Below are 26,562 nucleotides of genomic sequence, written 5' to 3' on the forward strand. Positions count from 1 at the left end.
GTGGACACTATGCAATTCAATAAGCTAAAACCAGAACAGGAGCTCAAAGTTGTCCTTTTTGGGAGCCTGGTAAGGTTCATGCCCTACATCTAAATTATTGGGTACTTTAAAATACAGTTTTGAAGCTGTGGGATGTAGTCGTGTCATTATTTGCCTTGCCTCCCTTTAAATTTTACTACGAAAGACAAATTAATGTTTATCATGGAAAGAAAGATATGGGCCGGTTTGATACTTACAATATGATTATGTATAATAATTTATTCAAAATTATTACGAATCATTCTTTTTTTTTTTTCTTTTGTAGCAGTTGAAACTCAGAGCACCAGTTCTGAGGAACTTGTTCCGAGCCCTCCTTCACCACTTCCACCCCCTCGTGTTTACAAGCCCTGTTTTGTTTGTCAAGACAAGTCATCCGGATATCACTATGGTGTCAGTGCTTGTGAGGGATGTAAGGTGAGTGCCATCGTCTCCCTTTCCTTTTATAGGGCTGCATTTCATCTTAGGAGAAGGATAAAGCAACCCAGTTGGTGTGACTTGATTGTCTTCAAAGACAGCTGTAACTTTCTTGCATGAATTAGTTCTGATTCATGACTAAAGACAAGTAAATTACCATCATTCTTGGAATTAATTCCCTTCGTAACTTCTGCCAAATATGTCTTTCACGGACTTCCTTAACTATTGGCTGACATGAGAATGTGGTCATAGATGTAGACATGATCAAAGAATAAATGGAAAACATTTTGAGACTCTTCATTGTACATCTGTAGGTCAGATATTCCCTGAGATCTCAAATGGCCCTTGGCTGCTCTTGGCCTTTTTCTGTGTACTTCTACCTCTCCGTACTCAGGGAGTGGAATTTGGGAACAGGATCTGATCATATGGAAATTCTTGGTGTAGTCTCTAGCTGTGTAACTAATCTCAAATCAGTTTGGGAATTTGAGGATTAGCAGGTTTGTATTTGCAAAATTTAATCTGTCAGACTTGACTGCTGGTACATCTGCCACCTGCCTTCCACTGCTGTGATTGTCAGGGTATGAATTGATGGCTGTCCATAGGATGCAGTAATATAGCACATCGCTCAAAAGTAGAGAATACCTGAAGAAAAGACACCCAGCAGAGAAGAAATGTTAGCTACACCTTGTTTGTGTGCCAGTTGTTGGAGGTATGCACACAGTGCACTTCCATGCAGGCAAGGAAAAAGGTAGAGTGAAAAATGGAAAGAATGATATCATAGGGCAGATGCTCTCACACATAAATTTGTTAGCATACCCTAGTGCAATGATCTTTCTTAACAGTTAAAGAAAAGACCTATGATTTTCATCCTTTAGCTTAAAATAGATGTGTAGTGTTTAGTACCTTACTAATGCATGCTGAAAATGTGACAGGTGCTGTAGCCATATAAATAAAGTTCTTAGAATAAATTAACAAAAAGCATTTTGCTGGTTTATTTTTGTGAAATGATATATTGTTCAGATAGCATGCAGTTAGCCATTTTTACTTTATCCTTTGAACCTTCAGCTTCTTCCGTGCTAGTGGCCTTTTGTGCTTACATAAGATAACATAGTCCTGGGTTTATGTCATTAGACTAAATACTAAAGGACTGAAATCTGATTTCCCCCCCTATTTTCTAACTGTAGAGACTGAATTAGTGAACGTAACTTCTCAAGCTCATCTCAGTTTTAGAACCTCTTTCTGGTAGTGAGGTTTTTCTTGGATGTCCTGTCTGTATTTTTTTCTTTTAGATACCACAAAACTATCAAAATTTAACTGTTTGTTAAAAATAACTATGGAAAGAATATGCTGTAGGTGATTTCCTTAAGTAGGAAATCTCATCATACTCAGATGCTAGCATGCAAATGCTAGTAGTGTATCTTGCTCACCTACATTACCTCTAAGCACAGACATAATTGCAGACCATGGCAGAAAGGTCACATGTCCCTAAGAGTTCATTCTTTTTGAAAAACATGCAAAAATACACTGTAGGACTTTCACTGGCCTACTGCAAAGCATTTTCATAAATAGTTAAAGCAAGATCTCACTTGTCAAAATACATGAGGAAATCCATCTTGTAATGTGTTAGCCATTACTCAACAAGAACAGAAATATTATCTTTACTTATTTGCTGATTTGCAAGATGGGGTAATTCGGCACTTAACCATAGCTGATGTTAAAAGAAGAAGAAAAAAAAGATTAGTTACAGAAAGCCTGTCAGTCTATGAGAAATAACAAGATTCCAAAGTAGTAACTTGGCTGCTTGAGACTGGTAATATTTGCGTTTGTTGATGTTACCTCTGCAGCAGGTTGGATTAAGGTTTTATGGAATCTCTTCCTTGGATTGAACCAAATTCCTTAGCAAATGCTGGAAAATGGCAAGAACATGATGTGGCTGCTGAATCAACCACGAGTCCCTTTGGTGAACAGTCAGGTGCTACATTTGCTGTTGAAAGTTGTCTGAGCTGGATGTCAGCAGAGAATAGACAGCAGACTGTAACACCAGAGGCCACCTCAGCAACCTGTGTTGCCAGTTTCCACTCTTTCTCTAAAGAATGTTATCCTTTTCTCTTGAGCCCTTTATGACTGTTTGGTTTATTTTTCTTTTCCTTCATCTTTACACTTGCTTTCATACTGTCATCAGCTGTTGGTCCTGTACCTCAAGAAAACTACCACCTTGAACTTCTGATGTTTATCCATACAGGCTTCTGCCTGTTCTCAAGTCTGCTTTCCCCCTCTATTCTTTCTCAATATCAGTTCTTTATGCACCTCTTTTCTTTATAGCCTTCTTCATACAAAAACTAGCCAGCTGCTTTGCAAATGTTAGTAAGCACTAAGAACTGAGCACTGCTGATTGAGGAAGCCTTCTCTCCTGTGGATCTCTGCCTTTCAGTTGATAAACTTAAGTTTATTAGAGATCCTGTGTTTCACTGGAGGCTTCTGCTTGGTATGGAGCTTCATGCAGCTTCATGCTGATTCTCTGGTTAAACAAGGGAGCAATAATAATAAGGAAGAATTCATGTAACAGCCTTTTGTGTAGTTAGGAAACTCAAATTCAGTACCCCTTTACCTTGAAGGCACATTTCCATGCAATTTCAAAGAGCTGTTTTCTTCGAGATTTGTCACCGAAGCTGACCAGCATATTCAAAAGCTGTTGGGATGGGGAGAGGCAATCTCATTCCATAAGAAGCAAGGCTAAAATATCAACCAATCCCTTTCTTTCTCTTTTCATCTGACTGTGTTGCAATTTTCTCCTTTTTCACTTCTATTTTTCCTTCTTCTTTCTTCATTGAATTTGCAATCTCCATTCTGTGATGTTAAATCTTAAATTCACTCATTTTTTCTCCTGCATTTGCACCTTGCTCTGTTCTGAGGTCCTTTTCTCAAGTCTTTTTCTTTTTTCCTTTCTGACTCATTTACCTTTCACTTTGAACTCCTGGCAGTCTTGTTTCCCAAGGGAAACACAAATGGAAAACTCTGCTCACATCATATTTACCTGATTAAGACCCTGATCTTTTGTTTCTCTGTGCTGGCTTTCCACTGGTTTTCTTCTAGACTTCTCTCTGTTTCCTTCTCTTTTGCCTTTCTCCTTTGAGCTCCAGTGAAGCTGCTGCCACAGTGATCATTATTATTAGTCATCATCTAATGCAAGGAACAGTTTTCTATCCTCCAGGTTTTGGGTTGATGGCTGCCTTTGATTCATCAGGCTTTCTTTTTCCTGTCTTTCAGGGCTCTTTCCTTGCTGATTTTTCAGTATCTCCTTAAATGGCTCTTTATCCACTTCCAGATGCCAAGGTTAATTTCTTTGATTTTCTATTTAGAAAAGCGTTGTTTACTGACCTCTTTTTGTGGCAGACCAATAAGGGATGCCATACAATATTCTGCTTATAACAGGTGTATTTTTAATTGAGTCCCTTCCAGCCAGGAGCCTTTGGAGAGCTGTGAATGGTGACTATGACCTTGTGATGTTCAGTTTGGAAAACACTGTGCTGTAAATTTTATCTTCCCTCAGCTGCCACCAACCCTTGGATAATTTCCAAAGTACTCCTCTCTCTGACTTCTCCCCTCCCATCATTCCCTGGCATGTCATCTTGCTCACCTCTCTGCTACCTTGGACACAGAGTTCATGAAGACAGAACTTTCCACCCTCTCTTTGTGTCACCACCAACTATAATGTCAGTTCTTTCAGACATCCTGCCATGATGACATCATTTCTGATCTGCAGCATTCATTATTTTACCCTATCTGTTGTCATTTTTCCTCCAGAATTGAAGAATCTGGCTTCAGCTGCCTTAATTGTCAAACCATTGGGTTTGTCAAAATCACATGGGATTGGTGCCTTCTCCTGTCCTTCCTTCCTCTTTTCCCACTTACTGTCATCCTTAGTTCTTATTTTCCCAGGTACCTCAGAACAACCTCCTCACCTCCTTTGCCAAATACTTTAGTGACCTTGCTGTCTTATTCATTACTGGAGTCTTCAGTAGTGTGCTCTAGTGTGAAGGCTGTTCTGTGGCTTGTGTTGATATACTAATCATTTAAAGTTTTTAAAGGCTGGAGTATTTCATAAAAGGCACTTGTGAACCACAGTGAGAATTTCAAAGTGGTTAAAAAAAACCTCCTAAACCATGCTTCTATGTTTTTTTTCTGGGTTTTACACAAAACACAGAAGTGCATGTGCCCCATACCTGGTGATTGGCTTTCTATATGTATTTGAGTTTCAAAATCAAACTGATCGTCACAGTGTACTTGTATTTTGTAAGAAAAATTCCGCAGACATTCCATCTTTTTATGTGTAAAACCGTACATTGACAATATTCAGCTTATTTACAATTTTTCCATTTTGTAAACTGCATGGCATCTTAGAGGTAGGTTTTGGAATCTACTTATTCTGTTTCATGACCTCAGTTACAGACTTCTGATATCTTTCTCTTTTTCCCCCCCAGTCTCTGGGTGTTGCTAGACAGCACGCAAACAAATTCCATTGAAAATGAGCAATTTGGATTTATCCAGCTGGTCCAAGTGGTTATAGGACTGACTGTCACCAAATGCTCAGCTCTTTGGTCCTGACTTCAGTCGTTGTTGTAGCTGGGTTTGCAGAAAGGGGGACGGAGAGTAGTGGGCTGGATTCCCCACACAATGCCATCATTGTGTGGGTGAGGAGGAGAAGCTGGTGTTCTGGCAGCTTCAGCTGTCTCTGAAAGCCTTCTCTCTTGTTCTGGGCATTTAAAAGACAGCATTCCTCTGCTGACAGTCCTGCCCGGATTACTGGCTTGAATTCGGTGGGCAGCAAAGATGCCTAGAGCAGTTTCATGGGAGAAGACAGCGCAGCATATAAGAGGGTAGGTTTACGGTCCAGCAGTTTTGTCTGAATGATGAAGATGCCTCTCTGCCTGTTATTGATGCTAACAGACAAAAATGTAGATAAATCTGCTTCAATACTGAGTGATCCCAAGTTGGCTTTTATCATAAAATAAGGATAGCTTTCCTTCCATCAGCGTTTTCATATAGAATCACATCTAATGTAGGATCATTAAATTAAAAGGGTAGCCACATTTAATACATTTTCAAGGGTCTTCAGCTCTGAAAATATGTCTGTTTGTTTGACATATTCCTGACTCAAATATATATATTTATTATGGAAAAGACTTGAAACAGTAAGAAAAAATAGGCTTTGATATAAACCTTGACATTCAGGTCTGTAATTTTTTAGGACTGACTCCCCAAAAAAGGCAAAATATACACAAGGGGAAAAAATAGAGAAAATGAAACCATTTTTGCAACAAACAAATTTGTTGTTAAGCTTAAGATGTTAAGCTAAGGAGAAAAGCTGTCATTTTGTTACAGTTTTAACTTAATCACTTACAGATGCAATGCGAGGCAGTCCCACCACTCAATTGAGGCCCTAATTTACTTGTTTAACTTTCTGCAGTCTGTTAAGAGAGAGAGAAGCTCTTCTGATTGCTGATTCAAAGCATCTAAAACAGATCTGCTTTGGGTCACCCTCTAGAACAGCCTGTCCCTGTGAGCCTTTGGATTAGGTGCCCAAGCACAACTGTGTTAATGTTCTCTGATATGATGTTCCCTATGATTATGTCACTCTGGACACTGAGGTTTCCCTGTTGAAGGCCATGAATCCCTGATCAGCATTGGTACAACAACTGGCTTACAAAATGCTACACAGAGAGAGAGAGGGGGAAGAACTGGCTTTCATTTTATTTGTTTGTTTGAAATTTGGTGGCAAGAATGTGATTTCCAGCCTAAATGATATCGTGATTCTATCATATTATGCTTTGGTGTGTGAGAAATGTTGCTGAGAGAACCTAAAATATTTTATGGATTGTTATAAAAAAGTTCCCTTTATGGAACAGTGTCCTTTGGGACAGATGCCTTTTCCTTTTAATAATGTCTCTTACATCTTGTGAGAAGAGATTTGCATTTTCTTAGGCAGTTCTGGCATTGTGGAGAGATCTTAAGCAGCAGTTCTTTTTGATAACACCACTCTTGCACATGTTAGCTTCTAGCTATAATATTATTATGTTTAAGCTATATTTATGCCTCTTTACGGGGAATTAAGTATACAGACATAGAGTTTTCTCAGCTATTTAGCAGTAAAAAATAAAAGCACACTTCATAAAGCTAGCTAGCTATCATTTCATGTATTTGTTTGGTTTTGTTTTCTTGGCATGTTTTAATCACCTGCAACTGAAACAGAATGTAAGAAATGTGAACTTGAAAATATGTGCACGGTATGATCTGTAGGTCATGGTATCTATGATCAGGGAAAGAAGTAACATTGTTTGCAGCAATGCAGTGGGAAAAGCTTCTGTTGGTTCAAAGAAAAATACAGATCAGCTTGAATGATCAAGCTGCATTCGTCTCCATTTAGGCTGTATTAGCGACAGTGCCAGCAGTAGAGATGCATGCTGTCACCCATGCACAGCTATGAAAAATTCCTCAAATCACAGAAAATTGCTCCTAGTTTCAGTTAAATCAACAATACTTTTTAGAAGGTGAAAAATGTATTTCGAAATACATTTCTGCATACTATTAATATAATCTGATCTTAAACTGTAAGCACTTTGTAGCATAGCAACATTCCAAGCCATTCATTTGCAGAAAGCAGTGCCATATGCAGAAAGACACTAAATGAGTTGCAACTGCTTTAAACGTAGTACTGAAAACCTGGAAATTTTGTTCATTTTGTGCTATCAGAGGAGACCTAATTGTTTTAATGCCATCCTTGAAATTTTAGCTTTTCAAATAACAAACCCAGGAAGGTCAGGTGCCCTGTGAAAAAGGTGGTATCTATTTCAGTAAGTTCTTAAATTTTGTTTGTTTTTTTGTAAGATAAAACTTTTGACAGATCCTGAATCTGTTTTAAAAATTTTAAGATGGGAAGCATGTATTGGTTGGAAGCACTCTGAGAGCAAGCAAACATGATGAAATAGGTGGGATCAGGAACAAAAAAAATTTTTTGCCTGGTTTATTAATATCTCTGTCTGGGTTGTGTGAATGCCATAAATGAAGAAATAAAATTACTTGCTCACCACAATAGGTAGCAAAAAAATAAATTATGTTGTGTGCCAAACGTGCTTTCCAGTTCTTTGGACCCAGGTTGTGGATTATAGCTCAGCTGCTCCCCTGTGCTGGTCTTCTGGAGCAGAGATGGACAAAGAGCAGCAGTGTCTCCATGAGGGTACAGCACCTACCTCCACAGCTAATCTTCCTCTTACCCTGCCCCTTGTCATAAACCAGGGATTCATCTTAAACTGTGAGAATTGTTGCTTTTACTAATTACTGTAATTTTTTCTGGGAACCATGTTGATGCTATAAAAGCACAGAGATTACCCCAAATTGACTTTCTAACTGTGCTAACCCTGCTGCTTCACTTATTTGTGAGCATAAGGGCTAATGTCCTGTGGAAACAGGAACTGGAAAGTACTCTCGTATTTTCCATGAACTGTCACATAACAATGTATAATTGTTTGGTTTAAATCTTGCACTCCATTCTCTCGTAAAATTCCTGATAACATCAGTGAAGGCTTTCTCAAAAAAGAACAGCAATGTCTGACTCTTGATCTCTGGTGTGTTGGTGACCAGCCACATTTTGGGGCACAATTTTGCCATGCTGGGTACCTGGAAGGTTTCTGGTAGCAAGTGGTGTTCCTGCTGCAGGCAGTCATCTCCTGTGGACAGTTTGGGTACAGCTGTCCCATTTCAGAGGCCAATAGGAGTTATCTAAGGTAGATGTGGACTTTCCCATTGCATCCCAGCAAGCCATAGTGCCCATGACTGTTTGCAAGAGCATTTCCTAATATAAATGTAGCCTTCATGCCTGCTGACCTTGCATATGTTTTCAGTCTTTGGCCACTAACTAGTCCATAACAATTATGATTTTTTCGTTGTTGTTGTTATTAATAAACTAAAATTGTTGAGTCTTACTCTTTTGGCAGTGTCTATGCCTTTCCCTATCTGGGAATATACACTGTAAAAAGAAATTTCAAATTTATATGGATATGTACGTGTTGTTGCTGGAGTTGAATCATGATGTCTCTCACCACAGTGGATGGTAAAGAGTCCTTGTAGATGTAGTTGTCACATTTCCATCCGGCTTTCACCTGCCCATAGCTGATACGGCTTATTAGCAAATGGCTGAGAGAGCTCGGGCTCACACTGGATCAGTAATGTGTGTGTGGTCTACAACACCTTCAGCAGAATTAAGTAAATTATATCCACGTGTAAAAGTGCTGTCTATGCAAATCACACCATGAGGTAGGACCAGAGATGCCAGAAGCAGGTGGGCTGCAATTCAGGCTAGCACACCTGCCTGCTGAGAAGTCCCCTGGTTTGTATGCAGGGAATGTGGAGTGTGGTTTTTTTTCCTGTCAGTAGGTTCTAATGGGTTTTACTCTTTCAATTTTCTTCACTAGAAAGAGGGAAAAACCTTTTATTTTGTTCTCATCTTGTCAATCAATTTCATACCTCTCTGTTAGTTTAAGGACCACATGTGCCCTTTAATTATAGTTGTAGAATACAGGCTGTTCTGTGCACACTCCACAGATTGTACAAGTGTAGGAAAAAATGCAGCTTTCCACCATATTTAACCAAATATTTTGTAATATGATCTTTAAAAGTATTGTTTCCAGATGTAATCCAGCAAATACAAAAATAGGGATATCAGAGCAAACATCTCAGAAATTAAATACAGGGAGATTTTCTGATAACAGTACTAGCCTATTTTTTTATACTATGCCATATTTATGCAATTACAAATGTATAAAATTACAATGAACTAGATTTCATTTTCTAATTCTGGAACTGTTAAAAAAATCTGGTTAATGAGAAGTTGATAGAGAATGATATACAATTGATTTGTTGAATGTCGATTTAGGATAGCTTGCTGCACCCCATAAGACAGTGCATTGTTTTTCCTGTTGGAAAAAAGAATAGGATAGCAAGAGTAGTTCTGGCTGAGTGTGATTTTGGTGCTGATGAGATTGTTGAGGTCGCTGCTGTTCTTGCTTTAGGCATCTTTTCACATTGTAGTTTGATTTTTTCTTAGCAAGTACTTAAATACTTTCTGACTGGCACGTCTTAGAGAAGTAAAACCAAAATTAAGGAGTTTCATAATGGTAGAAAATGGAATAAATTATTATCTAATTCAGTTCACACTTATTTATTAAGTAGATATTCAGGTGTTCTTTGCTACAATTTTGGAATTTACTTTTAATTATATACCTATCTATATTTTCTGGTTATTGTGAATCATCACCCAGTTTGTAAATCATCAGCTTCCCAATTTTCAGAAATACTTTGGCCTTGGGAAGTAGCCTTCCATTGCCTTGTGCACTCACTGACTGACCTGATAATGGAAACAGAGGTTCTTTCTAATCCCGAATGAAGTGTTCCTTTGAGAAAATTTCCTAGAGGGGTATTTGCTTTAGATTCTTCTGGAAATGGAGTGCAATTGAATTTGCACCATGGATCCCAGAGCTGGTCTTCAGATTTGTGGAGCTGGTCTTTGTCTGTGCTGTAGCAGAAAAGACAACTGGATGTAATTTTCCAAGATTCAGTATTTCCAATAAAGTCAGCTTTAGAGATTCTGTATGCAATTTGTTTATTATATACATTCTTCTTTTTCTTCACCCTGTAAAATAAAACAAATGCCTTACTAAAAAAAAATTCTTTCACTTTTGAGTGCCCATTCAAAAGAGAAGAAAATGACAAAACTGAGATTACAGCCTGTCTTTCTTTCTTTGTATCTAGATTGTATTGTAGTCTTGAGATATGGGTACCTTGCCTCCTGAGAATCATATAAATTATATAGATGTTGTATCCTTCTTCCTTATTGTTCTTATTAACTGTCCACAGGCTTGGAGCCCTGTGCACCTGTGATAAATATATATGCAAATTAATTCTTATTTTTTTCACAGGAACTTCCCATATACAGGGGACAGCTCTAGGTGTGACACCTGTGCATTTCAGTACTCCTGTTGTGAAAACTTGTAGTTTAAAGAAGTCATGTAGTGTTAAAGTGATGTAGTTAATAGTCACTTGTAATTTAAAGAAGTCATGCACCCAATTCTGTAATTTTGGTATGCTGGTGTGGAAATTGTTAAAGTGGTGTGCTACTGCAGCTGGTTTGCCAAATATTCAGAGTCTCTATTCATAAATTGTTCTTCCTTTTGATAATAAGCAGGAGCCCCCACAATTTCCACAGCTCAACTCAGGAGACAGCTGAGAAGTAGAAAAACATTTTTGTATATAAAGTCCCTTATGATTTCATGTGGCCATGCTTAAAATTTCTTATTTAATATATTTCAGTGGGAAAAATTACTATGCAATAAAAACCGGATCATAGTACAGTATTTTAGAGGGGGAAAGTATATTGTTTCTGGATCCCCTGTCTAGAATAATGGGTGCATAAATTATAAGGTGAGACACGGTTACAAGTAGTGCCAAAAATGTAGATTTGGTTGGCTGTAAATGCAGTCAGTGATTTCATTCCAGCTATTCAGCTGCTGGACGGGAGAGCCAGCAGCCCCCAGCCAGTGCACATGAGCAGGGTCTGCCATTGCCTGGTGTCAGGCAAACTGATCAAATGCTTATGAAGCAAGTTTGTTCTCATTTCAGAGTCTCTTTAAAAGTGACAATTTAATGGGACCCATTACTGTCAGCTGTGGCCAGTTCCCCATCCCTCCTCCCAGGCACTTAACCAGGGAAAGCAGAGATTTATAGCTGTGGTGTAACCACTCCAGTGGGCTACTGTTCACTCCTCCTGCAAGTCCTCACCGGCTGCTCTCCAGATGAATCCTCTAAACAGGAGAGAGGTCTTCCCTGTCTCTGGAGTGCTTGCCTTGCTTGGAGCCCTGTGCACCTGTGATAAATATATATGCAAATTATTAGGTCCTCATTTCAGTGTGTGCCGTGATCCTGACATGCTTTCTGCTGGTCCAAAAGAGTGACAGTGCTCCAGATTTGGCAATATTTAAGCAGACCATGTAAGAGAGAGAGAGCTCTGCAACCCGTCTTTTTTTTTTTTTTAATGAATGGGAACAACCTTTTTTTTACTTTTTTTTTTTTTTTTTTTGGATCAGGGGATCAAGGCATTTCAGAGATGCTGCTGCAAATGATCTTGCCCAGTCCACATTTGTCGATACTAATGATGCGCAGTGGTTGTTACATGTACAGAAACAAAAGTGAATACTACATATTTTCATTTTAAGGTGAGAAAAAGGAGCGTTAGGTGAACAGAAGAGACGTAAGCACAGCATCCAGGAACCAAATGGATGAACTAACTAAAAAGACCTTTCATCTCACCCTAAATCCATGTGATTTTTTTAAACTGAAAGAATGATCGTCTTGTGATTGTATGAGCTCTGTGCTTGAATCTGGCCATTGATTGAAGTCTGGCAGGGGAGAGAGAAAACAGGAAAACATCTTGCTAAGATTTTCCTGTGTTAGATTAATCAGCTCCAGTTCATTCACTCATCTCTGAAAGGTCATGTTTTCTCATCATCAAAGTTGCCCACTCTGAGACTCTCCCTTGCTTCCCTACAGCTTGGCTGAATAGATCCACTGGGCAAGGCGGATGCAGCACTGCATTTGTCCTGCGATGCTTTTTCAGCATCTCACTGTGATTTGAGTTGGGGTTTGCAACAAGATGCATCTCTCTGATTAGTGTTACCCTAAAAGTCTTTATTGCTTGTAGGAACTAGTCAGTTGATTCCTCTGTCTCTGTTTCTGCAGTTGCTACTCCCTTGCACTGGCACAGGCTGCATTTCATCCACCTTTCTCAGCCTGCTTTCCTGTGTTGTCCAGGCTGTTTTGACCGTGGGTGCTCTGACTGTATATGGAAACTGGGCAGGGGGATATGGCCACTATCTCCCTCTTAAAAATGGTGGGTTTTCCAAGCTGGTCCAGCTCCAACTCATCCCTCTGCTGTCGCCTTTGGTAATGAGTTTCAGCTGCAGTGTGGAAAGGTAATTTTCCTTGACTACTGCCAGTACTAGAGAGCCAGACTTGCATATTTCTGGGTGTTTACTTGAACTCTGTTTTCTAGTCTCCAGGCATCCAAGTTTCACTAAACTCTAGGCTTTAGAGGATTTTAGAGCATACTTCTATATTAGCAGAGGTTCTTTGCTGCCGAACACAGGGGAAGGAGAGTGCAGCATAAAGTAGTAAGTACAAGATATTACTTGCCAGATTTCAAGAGATCTGGTACAACATATTTGTTTGGATGTCAACTGTCAAAACTAAGAGCAAAAAAATATTACGGGGAGATAGTGAACGTGTGTTGATGAGTCATTCAGATAGATGTCTGAAAACTGTACCAGGAAGCATAATGCTCAAGACATCTGGTTTATTTTGGCATGTTTATGTCCATGTTATACTCAGATGAAAATCTGAGTACTCAGATGAAAATCTGAGTATTTTAAAGTTGCTTTCTGCATTGTTTTCATATGTCACTTCATCCCTCCTCAGAAACTTCTTTGCTGCAGATCAGGCATGTTTTAAAACTCCTCCCAAGTCAGACAAAGAGAACAGAAACACGCTGGGTATTGAAGGTAAGCGGGGGCCATGCTGTGGCGTGGCCAAAGCCAACTCCTTGCCAGCACCCACAGGCACCCACCCAGCCAGCCAGGCTCAGGCTGGGCTGCTGCACTGGCTCCGGGTCAGCTGGGGCGAGAGCAGGGAACAGCTGGCTGTGCGCACAAACTGTGCAGATCCCTGCTAGCGTGAGGGGAATTGCGCCTCAGCCAGCTTGCAGGCATATATAAATATTTGTGGCATAGTTTGCATTATTATTTCAGCTGAGCTCTAAACATTCAGTTGCTGATAGCAGGAAAGAAACTAGTGCTGCTATAAATTTCAGATGGTGCAGAAGTGCAGGGATTTTTGTATCGGCTGACAATTAAATAAAGTCCCTGTGCTTCTTATGATAAATAACTCTGCTGCCAAATATGTGCAGGAACTCTGCAAGCCTTTGTAGGGAGGGCTGGGAGGGAAGGAGAGGAGGACACAAAGCCTGCCTATGCAGGGAATTTCCTTGGAGCACATACACACACACACACACACACACACACCTTCTATCGCCCGTGTAGGGTTGTGTTTGAGCTTGCCCTTTCCTCTTCACGTTTCCATCTCTGCCAAGCAGCTAAATGGAGAGGTTAATTTGAGAGACTGCTACAAGTAATTGCAGCATGGTAATTGCATAGCTAACATGAGTCTTTTCCTTGTCCTGCCTGCTGCAGGAATCTGCATGTCACTGCAGGGACGTAGCTTGGTGGAGATTTTTTGTTTGTCTTTACTAGGAGGTCCATTACTTTGTTAGAGTAGCTGTTGTTTAATGTCTTTCCATTGTAGCTCTGTGCAAAAAAACCCCAAAAAAACAACCTATGTGTGTCCTAGTAAAATTTTGACATTGTCCACGGAAGATGGTCCTCCCACTCCAGCCATCCGAAAACTCAGTGGATAAAATCAAAAACACAAATTATGATTATAAACCCAAATCAATTGTACAACTGAGGGATAACAATTTGAAAAGTCTTCTGTGATACCGTGCTTCCATGCAGGAGGGCAGCTACATAAATGGTTTGGAAAAGTGTCATTCTTTACGAAGAAATACTGCACTTAATTAATTCTTGCTTCTGGGAGGTCAACCTGGGGCACTCATTATTGTCTTAATTGGTGGTATAAATCCTGAGGCACTGGAGGGGAAGAGAGGAAAAAAAACGATGAGCAGTTAGCAACATACAGCCTTTTGGATAAGTGCTAGCCAGTTGTACCACCATCCTAGTGACATTTTATGGTTTTATTGGGTTATAGGTCTGATCCTTCACAAATTAGGTTAAAGGGAATTGATTTGCATAAACAAAAATATAAAACAACAGCAAAATGCAATAATTCATTCCTGAGTTCTCCATTAAACTGTGTGAAATAACTCAGAAAAGCACTTCTTTGATCTCCTGTTATTTGTATTAAATTGTATTCATTACTCTTCCCATCTGGAGTTTCATAGCAGGCCAAAAATCATCCTACAGACACGACTGAAAGGAAGTTAACTGTAACTTTTTAATTATATACATTCCATCTCCTTTTTTTTCTTAATTTGAAAAAAGCAGATGGAAGCTCATACCAGCGCCTTCCTCTCAATTTAAATCACTGGAGTGGAGAAGCAGAAAATCTCAGCCCTTCTTTCCCCTCACATATTGTTTCAAGGTGATGACTGTTCTGTCTGGAGACTTTGACATGTTTGCTAAAAAGGTCAGGAGTTCAGTGAAAATCGAAATTGTGGAAAAATACGTGCGTAGTCCTAGGGATGCTGTGGTACCCTCGCTGGAAGAATCTGGTTGTTGCAGATTTGCACTTGATGGAATACATCTCCCCTGTTTTGTTGGTAGCTGCCTCTCTGCCAGCTGGCCAGCAGAAGTGTTTCAAACTCCCCAGCAAAAAAAAAAAAAAAAAAAAAAAGTAGTCAATGTTTTGATGGTTTATAGAATGTTGGTTTTTTTTTTTTTTTTTTTACACTAAACCAAGGTTTGTGGAATCAGAACATATTTTGGCAAGGGGCACAATAAAAAATTTTTTTTTCAATCTCACCAGGGACTAATGGCTAATTGTCATTACTAGCTCCATGAACAGTTTTCTTCAAGCTCTGTCATCAGAATTTTTTTTTTTTTTTTCCCTGTGAAGCCCATAAGACCTTTTTCACCTTAGAAACTATTAGGATTTATCAAACATGGCCTGCTCTGTGTTTGCTGGGGAATTTTTTTGTAGTTGCAGACAAGTACCCCCACTGTGGTATCTTAGAGAGGAGTGACATGTTCCTCATCTGCTCATCCATGTCCTTTGGGCCCTTTTCTCTTTTTAAGAAGTTAGAAAACCCTGAGATATTTCAAACTTTTCCATTTGTGTAACAGCAATGAAAAGATAATAGACTTTTTTTCCCCATAGTGGATTGCTATTAAATCCATAGGTCTGTATTTCCATATGCAAGATATGGGATGACGGATGCTTATTTTTATTGAATGTTGAGTTCTGTCAATTAAAAAGAATGAAATTCACTGCCACACTGGTTTCAAGAGCACATTTAGGTTTCTTTGGCCGTGGAATCTTAGGGCTGCTCTTCATCTGCAGAATGAATGGCTAGGCGAGCAGAAGTGTGGATGACAAGCTGGAAATACCAGCAATGACAGACAAAGCCAGAGCCCTTCCCAGGGCAGGCTGGTGCTGAGTTCCTCCACCACTGGCTGGCTGGCATTTCTAGGTGCTCTCTACCAGCTATTGAAATTTGTTTTTGCAAAGACCTTCCTGTCCTGCCCTGACATACATCATCAGCACAATTTCCCTACTTTCTGGCAGTAAGCCTTCCTTTACTTATTGTTGTAGCTGCTTCCATTTTGTGCCAGCAGTGGTTTCCAGCCACAATGTCAGACAATTAATTTGTTTATTCTGCAAGCCGTGACTTCCAAAGTGTGATAGACAGTGCAGACATCCTGGAAAAGTGCTGTGCAACTGGGAACAAGCTCATTTTAGCTTCCTTTTAGATAGCTGCTTTGGTAGCTTTCATTACTTGCGGGGTCTCCTGTTCTGGCTGCAGCCATTTTGCAGTGTGTTTTGTCTGTATGGTGTCACTGAACAGCATATGCTGGGTTGTACATCTTTTGTAAGCCTTTCTATGCAACTCCAGTTGCAGGTTTGCATGTTACCTGGGCCTCCCAGAGTATATATTCCTGGTTAACAACTAAAACTTGCATGTCTTTGCCCCAGCTTGACTGTTGAGCCTACCAGGATTTGGTGAGGCAGGAGTATTTTGTTCCCTGACTGCTGCCACTAGTTGTTAAAAACACTGCAAACTACATTTAGTTCATGCATGTAGCTGGGCAATTCCCTGGTCACAGAACAAAGCAATTTTGTGCAGATCCCATCACTGAGAGATGCCTTAAATGTCTGTTGATGCTCCAGAGAGAGCAGGAATGGGAGCTTTGCCTTTTCTAAATAAATTTTACGGGTTAGCAAGGACAGAGGGTAACTTCAGTGATTAAAATAGAGAGATTGAAAAGAGGCCATGCATCACAAACATTGCTTTTGTAAAAAGTGCACATATTTGCCCAGCCCCTATTTCAGAATAAAGCTAAGTGCAGAGGTTTCAGGTGTGTGTTGGGCTGGATTTTCTTTTCAGTCGTTACCGGTATTTATCTTTCCTCTCAGAGCTCAGTCAGAGTTTATAAATGAAAAACTGCACCATGGAAAAGTCCTTCCTACTCCTTTGTTTCTTTTACAATAAAGTAGCAATATGCTGCACTCAGAAGCTTATTTTGCAAATTTACCAAAGAATGGCCTCTAAATCTGCAGGAGTCATAGCTGACTGCCTGTCTTTGGGGGTAATCAAAGCTGAACCAGATGAACTGAGCAGGCTGTTCAAACAGATTGAGCTTGCAATAGCCTTTCTCTGCTGATTACCCTCTCCCTGGCTTGCAGTGCAAGTTTTCAGCATGTAAGTCCACTATGCCTGCAAATCAGACTTGGCATGCCCTGTGCTGGCAAAATATTTTTAAGACGTTGAAATCAAATGATCCATCTCTTCATGCATGTGCATAACTTGAGCTCTAAATCATCTGCTCTGCCAAAACCAACTGGACAGTGAAGGAAAGGGAGTTGTATAGATTCCCTATCAAATATGTAAGGGTAGCAGTTCATGCTAACAAATCCATAAGACTTCATAAATTTAAACACTTAACATTGTCTTGAAGGCTCATCCTTAATGAGGTCCTTTGTATTCAGATAGCCAGTGGCATAACAGCATTCAAAATATTACTGACATAGTTAATATTCTCTGTGGGCACTCTGTTCTGTACTGAGCTCTCAAAGTTTGACTCATTCACTGGCAAAAGTAAGTGGTGAATGGGATGAGGTGGTTTCTTCAGCGTTGTGTTGAGGTTGGATTGATTAAATAGATTATTTATTTCTATGCAATAGACCTAGGAAACCAGGTTTGTTTGCTGCTTGATACGTACGGTTTCACATATCACTCTCTGCTTTCAGTGCAGCAGGTAAGATATCAACACAATTAAAAGTGAAAAATAATCTGTCTGCTCTGCCACTGGTGGATGCTCAGGGAACACACGCTGATACAATAGGTTTCTGAATAATTTATACTCAGCATTTTTTCCTTGCACTCGGTAAATGAGGATGCCTAATGTGGCATGGTCAGAGTGATACTCTATCCGTCATCCATTAAGATAACAAGATTGGTGGGCTTGGGAGGAATGTGGCATGATACACAGAAAAGATGAGATTAAAAATTGAGGTGTTGGTCTAAAATGTTCTCTATAAAGGATGCTGATAAAAGCAGCTCAGAAAAATGGAATTAATTCAAAAGTGTGATTTCCACAAAGCTTTGTCTTTTCTAAAATAAAAACACAAGATACATGTTCCTTTCAGAAGTTGTGGATAAAAGGAGTATCGGAATAAATCACTGTGCCTGATATACCTTCAGTAGTTTCCTCTCCTTTAAATTCAAGTACTTTGTAGGTACTATCAAAAACAATTATGTATGACAGTAATGCTTTATGTCTCACAGAATGGGATTTTTTTTAATAACATAAGGATTTTTAAATTACAAATTAAAAATAATTTATGATTATTTTTCGCACTGGAGTGTCTCATCTCTCATCACAAGGTGTTAATTTGGATGGGATGCTAAAATATTTGCATAAAAAATGGCTCATGTAAATATTCAGCCAAACAGATTCATTTTGAGGTGACTGTATTATAGTTGCTAGTATATTGTTTTCCATGAACCAGTAGGCACTAGAAGTTGATTTATAAGTAGTGGTGATTTTCAATCTCTGAAGTTTCTGACAACTTCTTAACATCAGGTCACATTTGAATTTTCTTGATTTTTGAAGAAACTGTTGCGGTTGTGAGATCAGATGGGAATCATTTGACAGAATGCACTTGGAGAAAAACTTAGGCTTGCTTCTAACTTCAGTATTTTTAGTGAAAAGGCCATGGTTATTATGCCTGTGCTATTTGGAACCCAGCCTTGAAAGGGTTTAGATGTGCTTTTCTGTTTAACTGGGCAGCAAGCACCCGCTCTGCCATCTCCATTTCCTGCACAGTTTTATTTTGCTGCCGAGCTGCAGTCAGGGTCCAAACCCCTGCAGAGGGAAAGACAGGACACTGATTTTTCAGGAAGTATCTCTGAGGATGACCCTGCTTGCAGTGCCATCCATAACTTGTGGCTGCACCACACCAGGCTTCTGGAGGCGAGCGAGGACACTGAGCCCCCAGTGCCCAGCAAATGATGCTCCTCACCCACCAGTGCCTGATCTCCTGTCCTGGCTTGGTTTGGGCTGTGTGTGCAAAGATAATTATAATCTTAGTGCCTGTCCAGAGGAAAATTTAAAAATCAAATGTTTCTGATGATGTATTTCTGAGCTTTTAAAATGAGTTTGTCACAAATGTTACAAGGAATGGTATCCCAATGCAGACTTGGAGAAGAATGCTTGTGAGTGGGCGCTAACACATTGTTGAGAATCACGTCCTTAGCTTTGACCACATTACACCATTTTTTCACCTGAATATTTTGTGTAAACAAGTTCATTTTTATTTATATTCCATTATTAAATCCAGGAAGAAAATCCGATACAGGTGTTAAAAAGTAATTTGTCAAAGAGCAGTCAAAGCTTCCACAATTAGTATCCTCCTCTATATCTTTCTCTCTGTGGAGGACATTGCCTGGGGAGGTTAGGCTGATGAGGAAACTGTCTTCATTTCAGCCTGGAGATCTGCTTTTTCCAAATTTGTTCTTCTTAAGCCTTTTTTATTAGTAATGAGTTCATGAATGCTTTATACTTGCTGTCTGCAGATGGATCACATTTTTCAGCTGCGCTGTGTGGTCAAGTTTGTCTGGTAAGGACTTAGGCAGCCTCCTCTGCTTTCCTTCCTGATGGGCTGTAATTAAACCCTGGCTTATAAGGATGCACACCCTGCAGCTATATATCAGAACAACTGATCAGTAGGTGCCATTAGCTACTGGTTATATTTTGGTAGAGTACAGATGTATTTGGAGAGACTGACTCTTCTTTTCCCAGTATTGGGTGACTTGGTGTTCATTTGGGCCATTTTGTTTCTTGCCCTATCAGGCTGATGGTAGGAGAGTAATGCCATTGGTGGCTGTTAAATCACCTGCAGTAGCACTGGGTTAGGCTGGCGTGGCTGCCATAGAAGTTACAAGTTTTGGCTTGTCCTGCATCTTTCTGGCTAGAAAGTGATGACCAAATGAGCTCTAGAGAGAGAGCACAGCTTACATTTTCTGCCTGTTGAATAACCAAAAAAAATGCCATAGGTGCCTCACTGTTGTTGTTAGCCATACCAGCAATTACCCCACAGCCAGGCATCACAGGGAAAAATCAAAGCAAGAAAGGAGTGAATATTGCCATAAATTTTCTTTTTGGCAAGTAAACAAATGTACATACACTTGCCATACTTGCCATTGCAACAATTGAAGCAGTGATAATGATTAGAAGTATAGAATATAAAATAGCAGTGTTTATTGAGAACTTAAAAGGTTTTAATCATCCAGACAAATAGCTTTAAATTCTTCTTCTGGGTCCAGTAGCTTAAGTAAAAGATGTGGAGAGTTTTTATTTACCACTTCGATGGTAGCAATAAATATCTCTTAAATCAGAGGAGCTAACCTCAGGATGAGGCTTGCCTGTGCAAGAGCTGCAGGAAACTTTTGCCAGGGGTTATGTGATTAAGGAGGCATTTTTCAGTTCTGAATGAGTCTGAGGTATTTTCATAACATTAACATCTATAGCACGTTGGTTGTGCAAGGAATTTATGACCAGCCCTTACTGCCTGCCCTACCACTCCCTGATCATATGGCCAGAAAGTCTCTCAGTCAGCTCTGAACGATGGGAGTTTAGTCTTTTGAACTGCACACGTGTCTTGGTGAGCACTTTGAGGAGAGCCAATTTTATAGCTTACCATGATTGCATCTTTAGACAAATGCATTGTGGGCACAGAGATATCGTCTGCGGCATCAAGTTTACAGCTTCCCTGTAGGGTGTAAACATGTGGCTGGTTGAAGAGTTTTAACCTCTCAAGCCCTCCAACAAATATTAAATTGCTAACTATTCTTCCATAATGTTGTGATGTTGACTGAAATTTAACCTTGGTGCTTGCTGAAACCATTTTCAAAATCTGAGTGAGAAGGTTAAATAGTGCTGTCAAATTTCCAAATGTCTGTTGCAGAAATGCTTTTGCTGAATATCTGTGGGTTGAGCTCTAAAATGCTTAAAGTAATCCTCTTTTTTTTTTTTTTCTTCATTATTACGTGATATTATCTAAAGCTTGGGGTTTAGTGAAATTAACTTGGGTTTTGCCTTTTTTCTGTGCCACCTAACCTTACCATTTATGGCTATTTTTCTCTTTTTCACTTGTTGGTGTTCCTTAAGTACAAACCAGACCTCTAGGTTTCTTTAATTTCTGTTCAAGATCATTGTAATTACTTGATTATTTTCACAGCTGTATCTGAGTAAGAAAAAAGTGCTGTAATTGGCAACTTTTACAAGTTCACAACTCAATAACCTGATACTGAAACTCTTCCACCTGCAGAAGCCTCATTAATTGCTGTAGGAGTTTCAGCAGTTAAGAGATCTGGGCTTCAGGTTATTTCTCTTTTGAGGTGCAGCCTCGAACTAGAGAGTCTCTGCAGTAACAAAAATAGATGGAACCTTCAGGATGAGTGAGTCTATTTGTTACTGGATGAGTGTCTGACTTCCAAGTGGATCCGTTAGGAAGGCTGTTGTTTACTCAACTCATTACTTACATTCGTAAGCTCAAACAATTTTTAGTTGAGCTTTTTTGTAAAATCTAGGACTTCATTTCCTGAATGCTCTTACTAGTTCTAGCTTTGTTTATTTTGGCCTTAGGTTGCATTAGATAATTAGTTTTTATTTAGGAGATGAGTCTTATGTTGCAACAAACAGTACTAAATTATAGTAAGACTGAGTCTTTAAAGATGCCATACTCCAGCCATAACTTTTAATTAGTTTTGTTACTTTAAAGCAACATTTGTGCCTGTCTCTATGGTTATGGAAAACTCACAAGCGTACTTGGTTTCTTTTTTTCTTGATTCCAGGGCTTTTTCCGCAGGAGTATCCAGAAGAACATGGTTTACACATGTCACAGAGATAAAAACTGTGTTATCAATAAAGTTACCAGAAATCGCTGCCAGTACTGCAGACTACAGAAGTGCTTTGAAGTGGGAATGTCCAAAGAATGTAAGTTGTCTCAGAAACAATTTATTGTTTGTCATATCCTACATATATGTGGCAGTCCTAAGGGAAAAAAAATTATTATGCAATTATGTGATTGAAGCCAGTATCTGCATGCATATGGAGGGAAAGGAGTATGAATTTGGTACACAGCTTTAGACCTGTATTTACAGACTTCTGAGTCCTTAACACTGCAGCCTAAAAGCTGTGTGTTCTTACTGTCTGGACTCTCTCTGAAAGGTGAAACGAGCTGGCAAATGCTTTTCTCTAAACCTGCAAAGCCAGTAAACCTGACTGTGCAAAGCACACCAAAACCCCAAAGGATTTTCCTCTTCCTTCTTTTCTAGAAATCCCTGGTTTGCCCTTTAAATTAACATATTAAAATATTTATGTAGAAATATGTGATATTCTCTTTTTCCACTTTATTGATATCCCCATCAAGACTGGAAATATAGCTAAAAAAGACTTTTTCATATCCCATGGGGTAATGCTTCTGAAACTTTCTCATTTTTGATTGGATTGATTGCAGTAGCAAAAAAGTCTCTGGTGTAGTGATCTGTATGACTGTTAAGGGTTTTTACCTCTATCAGCGATGTTCCTGGTGTCAGTAGGTCAATACCAGTAATAACCACTACAGAAATTTGCAGCGTGTGCATAAGAGAGGAGGGAAAATTGCCCAACCAGTTCTTAACTTTTATTCACCCACAAGAGTTTCTTGGAGAGAGTTTAAGATCACAGGAAAAGAAAAATTGATGATGATGAGGCATTTATGTCTGAACTGTGATTTAAACTGGTTCTCACGTTCAGCATTTTACATCTCTGAGTTGTGTGGGTCATCCCAGTAGTTCCCTTCTCTGTACTTGGTCAGGAGCTAGAAGTCCTAAAGTTACATTTGTCCCCCCTCACTGTATGCCATTTCTCTCTCCCACCCTCTCTTTCCTCTCAGAGAAAGAGTGTTGAGAAGTGGACAAAGAACCAGATACATCCTTTGGACCATTGTGATGTGTTTCCAGCTCCTTTTCATGGAAATGTGAAGTTCTGGTTAATGGAAAGTTTCAAGCTACTGAGGCAGAAGTCTCAGGATTTCCTTTGATTCATTGTGTTGGGTTTTCTAGTTTTCTTGTGTGCCTGAAGTGCACTCATCTATACTTGGGTATAGATCTGTTGGAGTGGAGACTATGATGGGAGGAAAGTAGAAGGTAGGCTAAATGCAAAGATATAAGATTGAATAAGGAGGATTTTATTGATAGCTATTTCACTGCATATGAAGTGCACAATAAGCTGCTGCTTTTTTTTTTTTCCATAAAAACAATATGATGTAGTTTGAAAGAGAAGAAAAAGCACTTTTCTTACCTGAGGGCTTGTTGGTCTTGAGTTCCTAAGGACTTTATTGCTGACGTGAAATTGTAATCTTATTAAATGCTGTAACGTCACATCAGAGTAGGTTTTGGAAGTATCAGCAGTATTTCTAACATGTTAACCAAAGTTACTTTGGATAAACTCGAAAGACTTACTGCCTTTTAGGTGATGGATTGCTTTTTTCCCATAGGGTAGCTGGAGCTTTGCCAGCAGGAATTAAAGTTTTGCTCTGCCTGTTTCCTGGGGTGAACTAAGTGAAATTGCCCTTTAGCAGTTGCCTTTATCTCAAAATTCTACAGGCACTGAAAGGGGGATAACAGGTTGGAGGGGGAACAGAGGATCCTGGAGAGAAGTGAGGGATGTCCTCTGGCTGCATTTCTGTAGAAGGCATTTGCAGGGGAACAGAGAAATTATTTTAAATGTCATCAGTTTGAATGCAGTGTGTCTTGTCTTCTGGGTTTAAGAATTAAGTCTGAAGTGATTCTGTGTTATCCCTTCATAAACAGGAGCTTTTCATCTCTTAAGAGATTTGAGAAACTATTTTCTTATCTGACCTTCTTTCATACATATCTCTAGGTTTTAACTCCATTTCTTTAGAAGTTTATGTAAACAAAGGCACATCTGTCATTCAGCTTTTTTTTACCAGATAGAGGTTTTTCTTTTTCCCCCAGTGCATTATTCACATTTTATTTTTTTGTCTTCTTACAGTTCTGTTATCTTGTAATGTGAAAGCCATGAACAAAGGATAGAAAAAAGTATCAGAGAAATCTCACAGGGAAACAAGCCTACAATGCTCAAACCAGTCCCAGCTGGGGAAAGTAATCATGATGGCACCTGCAAATAGGAACCCCAAGGTCTGTTCCCAGGAGCTAAGGAGGAGTAGATACTGGTTTTCAGTATACAGAGTAATCTGTGCTTAATAGCTATAGTCCTGTGTTTATTTGTTCTGTCTTTAAAAGGCATGCAAAAGTTCCTGCATATGCAGCTCCCTTTGAGCTTAATGAGTGTTCCTCACAAGCATCAGAGGAGAGATGGGAACTGGGTGCATAGCCAGTGTGATAAGTAGAGGTTTAAGAATGGAGGTACAGTGTTTGAAAGAGAAGAGATACTGAGCATTTCTTGTATGCTTTTATCTTGTTTCAGAGAATGAAGTGAGATGATAAAGGAATGCACCAAATTTGCATTTCTTTATAGGTTGTTTTGTTCGTGTAGGGGGAAAAAAACCTATCTTCGACCCCATTTTAGTCCCCAGATCTGATCAAGAGAGGTCAATAACTACACTACCTCCAGGGCAGGAGTGGAGCTATTTGCCTTGTGATAATATCTGCAAGACCTGCTGAAACTGGATCCCACTAGTGTAGGGACCATCTTTCATTGTGTAGTCCCTGTTGCAAAAAGTTTGCTCCAGATAGGCAAGACAAAGAGTGTGGGGGGAAACGACTTAGTGATGACTGCCTTATCATCCTACAACAGGACAAAACACAGCTTGAAATAAAACCCTGCTGTCTTTAATCAGATACCCTTCCTTCAGAAACTCCAGAGCTTTGTCCCCGAAACCTGAGCTACAGCTCCCAGTTCCAGGGCCTGGAGCCAGTCCCTCCACCAGCACCGCACCAGGTTTGGGCATTGTTATATGGCTGTCCTGCCTCAGCTCCTGTAGGAGTGCTTAGGGCAGTGTAGGTGCAGCTGAGGCTCTGGACCCCCCTCCAAACCTCGTCTGTCCTTTGTAGCCTCCCGGTCTGTTTGGTGTTTTTAATCACCACGTAGAGACAAACGGTGATCATGCAAGATTCTTTTTTTGCTGCTGCTGAAGTGAGAAGGCTACAAAGGCTGACAGTGGCTCATTATGTGATGGAGAGCCTTAGGAAACTAACCTTTGCCCTTCTATTACGTGATCTCTTGGCTGCTGTTGAAGCCCCATCCTCGGTGTGACCCCAGGTGCCCGCCAGCAGCTCGCTGTAGCCTGGATGTGGGCCCTGGGTGCTCAGGAGCTGCCGAGGGGTCACGCCTACGGCACTGCCTCCTGCAATTAAGGGAGCTCGCAGGAAGCTGGGCAAAACTCTCCGGCAAGAATGGACTCTTTCAAGCAGGATGCTGCAACAGTCACTTTGTAAGGTGAAGCCTGCTCATAAAGAGGACCTAAACTGGATATTTTGTAGGGTATAAGGGGGAAGAAAATGGAGCTCCCTTCTGCCACAACTGCCCAGCTTAGCCCAGCAGCTCTTCAACTTCCATCCTTTTTCATAAACTGTGTAGGCTGCAGGGACTGTTACTGTATTTGATGATCTTTGGGGTCCCCTCAGACACAACCCAGCCCACGTACTAGGGTGTGATGCAGAGAAGCCCTCTTTATACTGGCATAAATCTTGTCTGCAGTGAGCTCTAATAGAGTGAAATTATGTTTATAAAGGCACAGAATTGTTCCAGATTACTTCAGTGCACTGAAGCCATGTTCAGATTTGCAAATCTGCTTACAATTAACCTCTCTGGAGGGAGGGAAGGAGGAAGGGAGGGAATGCAGGGAAATTATCATGAAGAGAAGAGAATCTGGTTTCTGTGCTGTGTATTTGTTGGGGATTTTTTTAACTTGCCCAGAAATGTCTGTTACTCTTTGTCACGGACTTGAGTCTTATAATATTTAAATGTTCATGCTTCTTGGAACATGTGATTACATTCTGCTACTGAACAATAGAGTGAATGGATTTACTTATTTTCATTCTAGTTGAAATTGGCAAGCAGGAAACATCAACTTGAGGAACTGTCATATTTGTATTTTTTATTTCTCTTTAATTTTTTCAGTCTCCTTAATGAAGCATGATTCCATCTGCAGTGAGTGGCTAAGTTGAGGGCTAGTCTGCATAGTTGCATTTGAGAAGTTCACGAAGATTTCACTGATGTCATTTTAAAGTGAACTAATTAGAATGCATCCAATCTTTATTTAGATGTTAGTCAGAACTGAACTGGAGTTGTTTTATTCTTTTTAGCCAGCAGGAAGCACTGGATTTAGGAACTGTTTCTGCTTTGCTACAGGCTAGATTTTTAACTGGTTGCCTAAATACCACAGAGTGACTGGGGGCCTTTTCAAAAATTCCAGAGTAGTTGCCTTGCCTGTTAACTTGCTTTCTCGAGAGGCAGGAGGTAAATATCAGAGTGGAAATCACAAACCCCTGAGTTCTGTTCTGGGACTAATTCCTCTCTCTAAACCCTACAAGCTGATTATTCAGTCTTTCCTATCTTGAGAGGTAAAAATTATGTCTTTTCACAGGGGCTGGGGCTGGGAGACCTTTTATTGTATTTGCTTTGAAAGTAGAAAGATGTAAACTGTGAAAATACCAATTAAATTAAGAATTAGAGAATATACTTAGTGGGGAATCTATGCCCAAGCCCATAGAAATCACATATTTTTAATTATGCTTTTTAA

The 26,562-nt window shown here is 39.8% G+C and overlaps 1 protein-coding gene across 3 annotated transcripts in view; it reads left to right on the forward strand.

Moving 5' to 3' along the window:
* RARB (retinoic acid receptor beta) overlaps positions 1–26,562 on the forward strand; it is a 91,617-nt gene that overhangs the window by 24,952 nt on the left and 40,103 nt on the right. For all 3 annotated transcript variants that reach the window (XM_041411511.1, XM_041411509.1, XM_041411510.1), the window contains 2 exons: positions 305–453; positions 21,647–21,788. In XM_041411511.1, the coding sequence (XP_041267445.1) occupies positions 21,677–21,788 (112 nt within the window). In that variant the 5' untranslated portion in view covers positions 305–453; positions 21,647–21,676. The remainder of the gene's footprint in view (positions 1–304; positions 454–21,646; positions 21,789–26,562) is intronic.

The sequence above is a fragment of the Onychostruthus taczanowskii genome, unplaced genomic scaffold, assembly GCF_017590055.1.
Source record: "Onychostruthus taczanowskii isolate IOZ18803 unplaced genomic scaffold, ASM1759005v1 scaffold36, whole genome shotgun sequence".
NCBI classification, from domain to species: Eukaryota; Metazoa; Chordata; class Aves; order Passeriformes; family Passeridae; genus Onychostruthus; species Onychostruthus taczanowskii.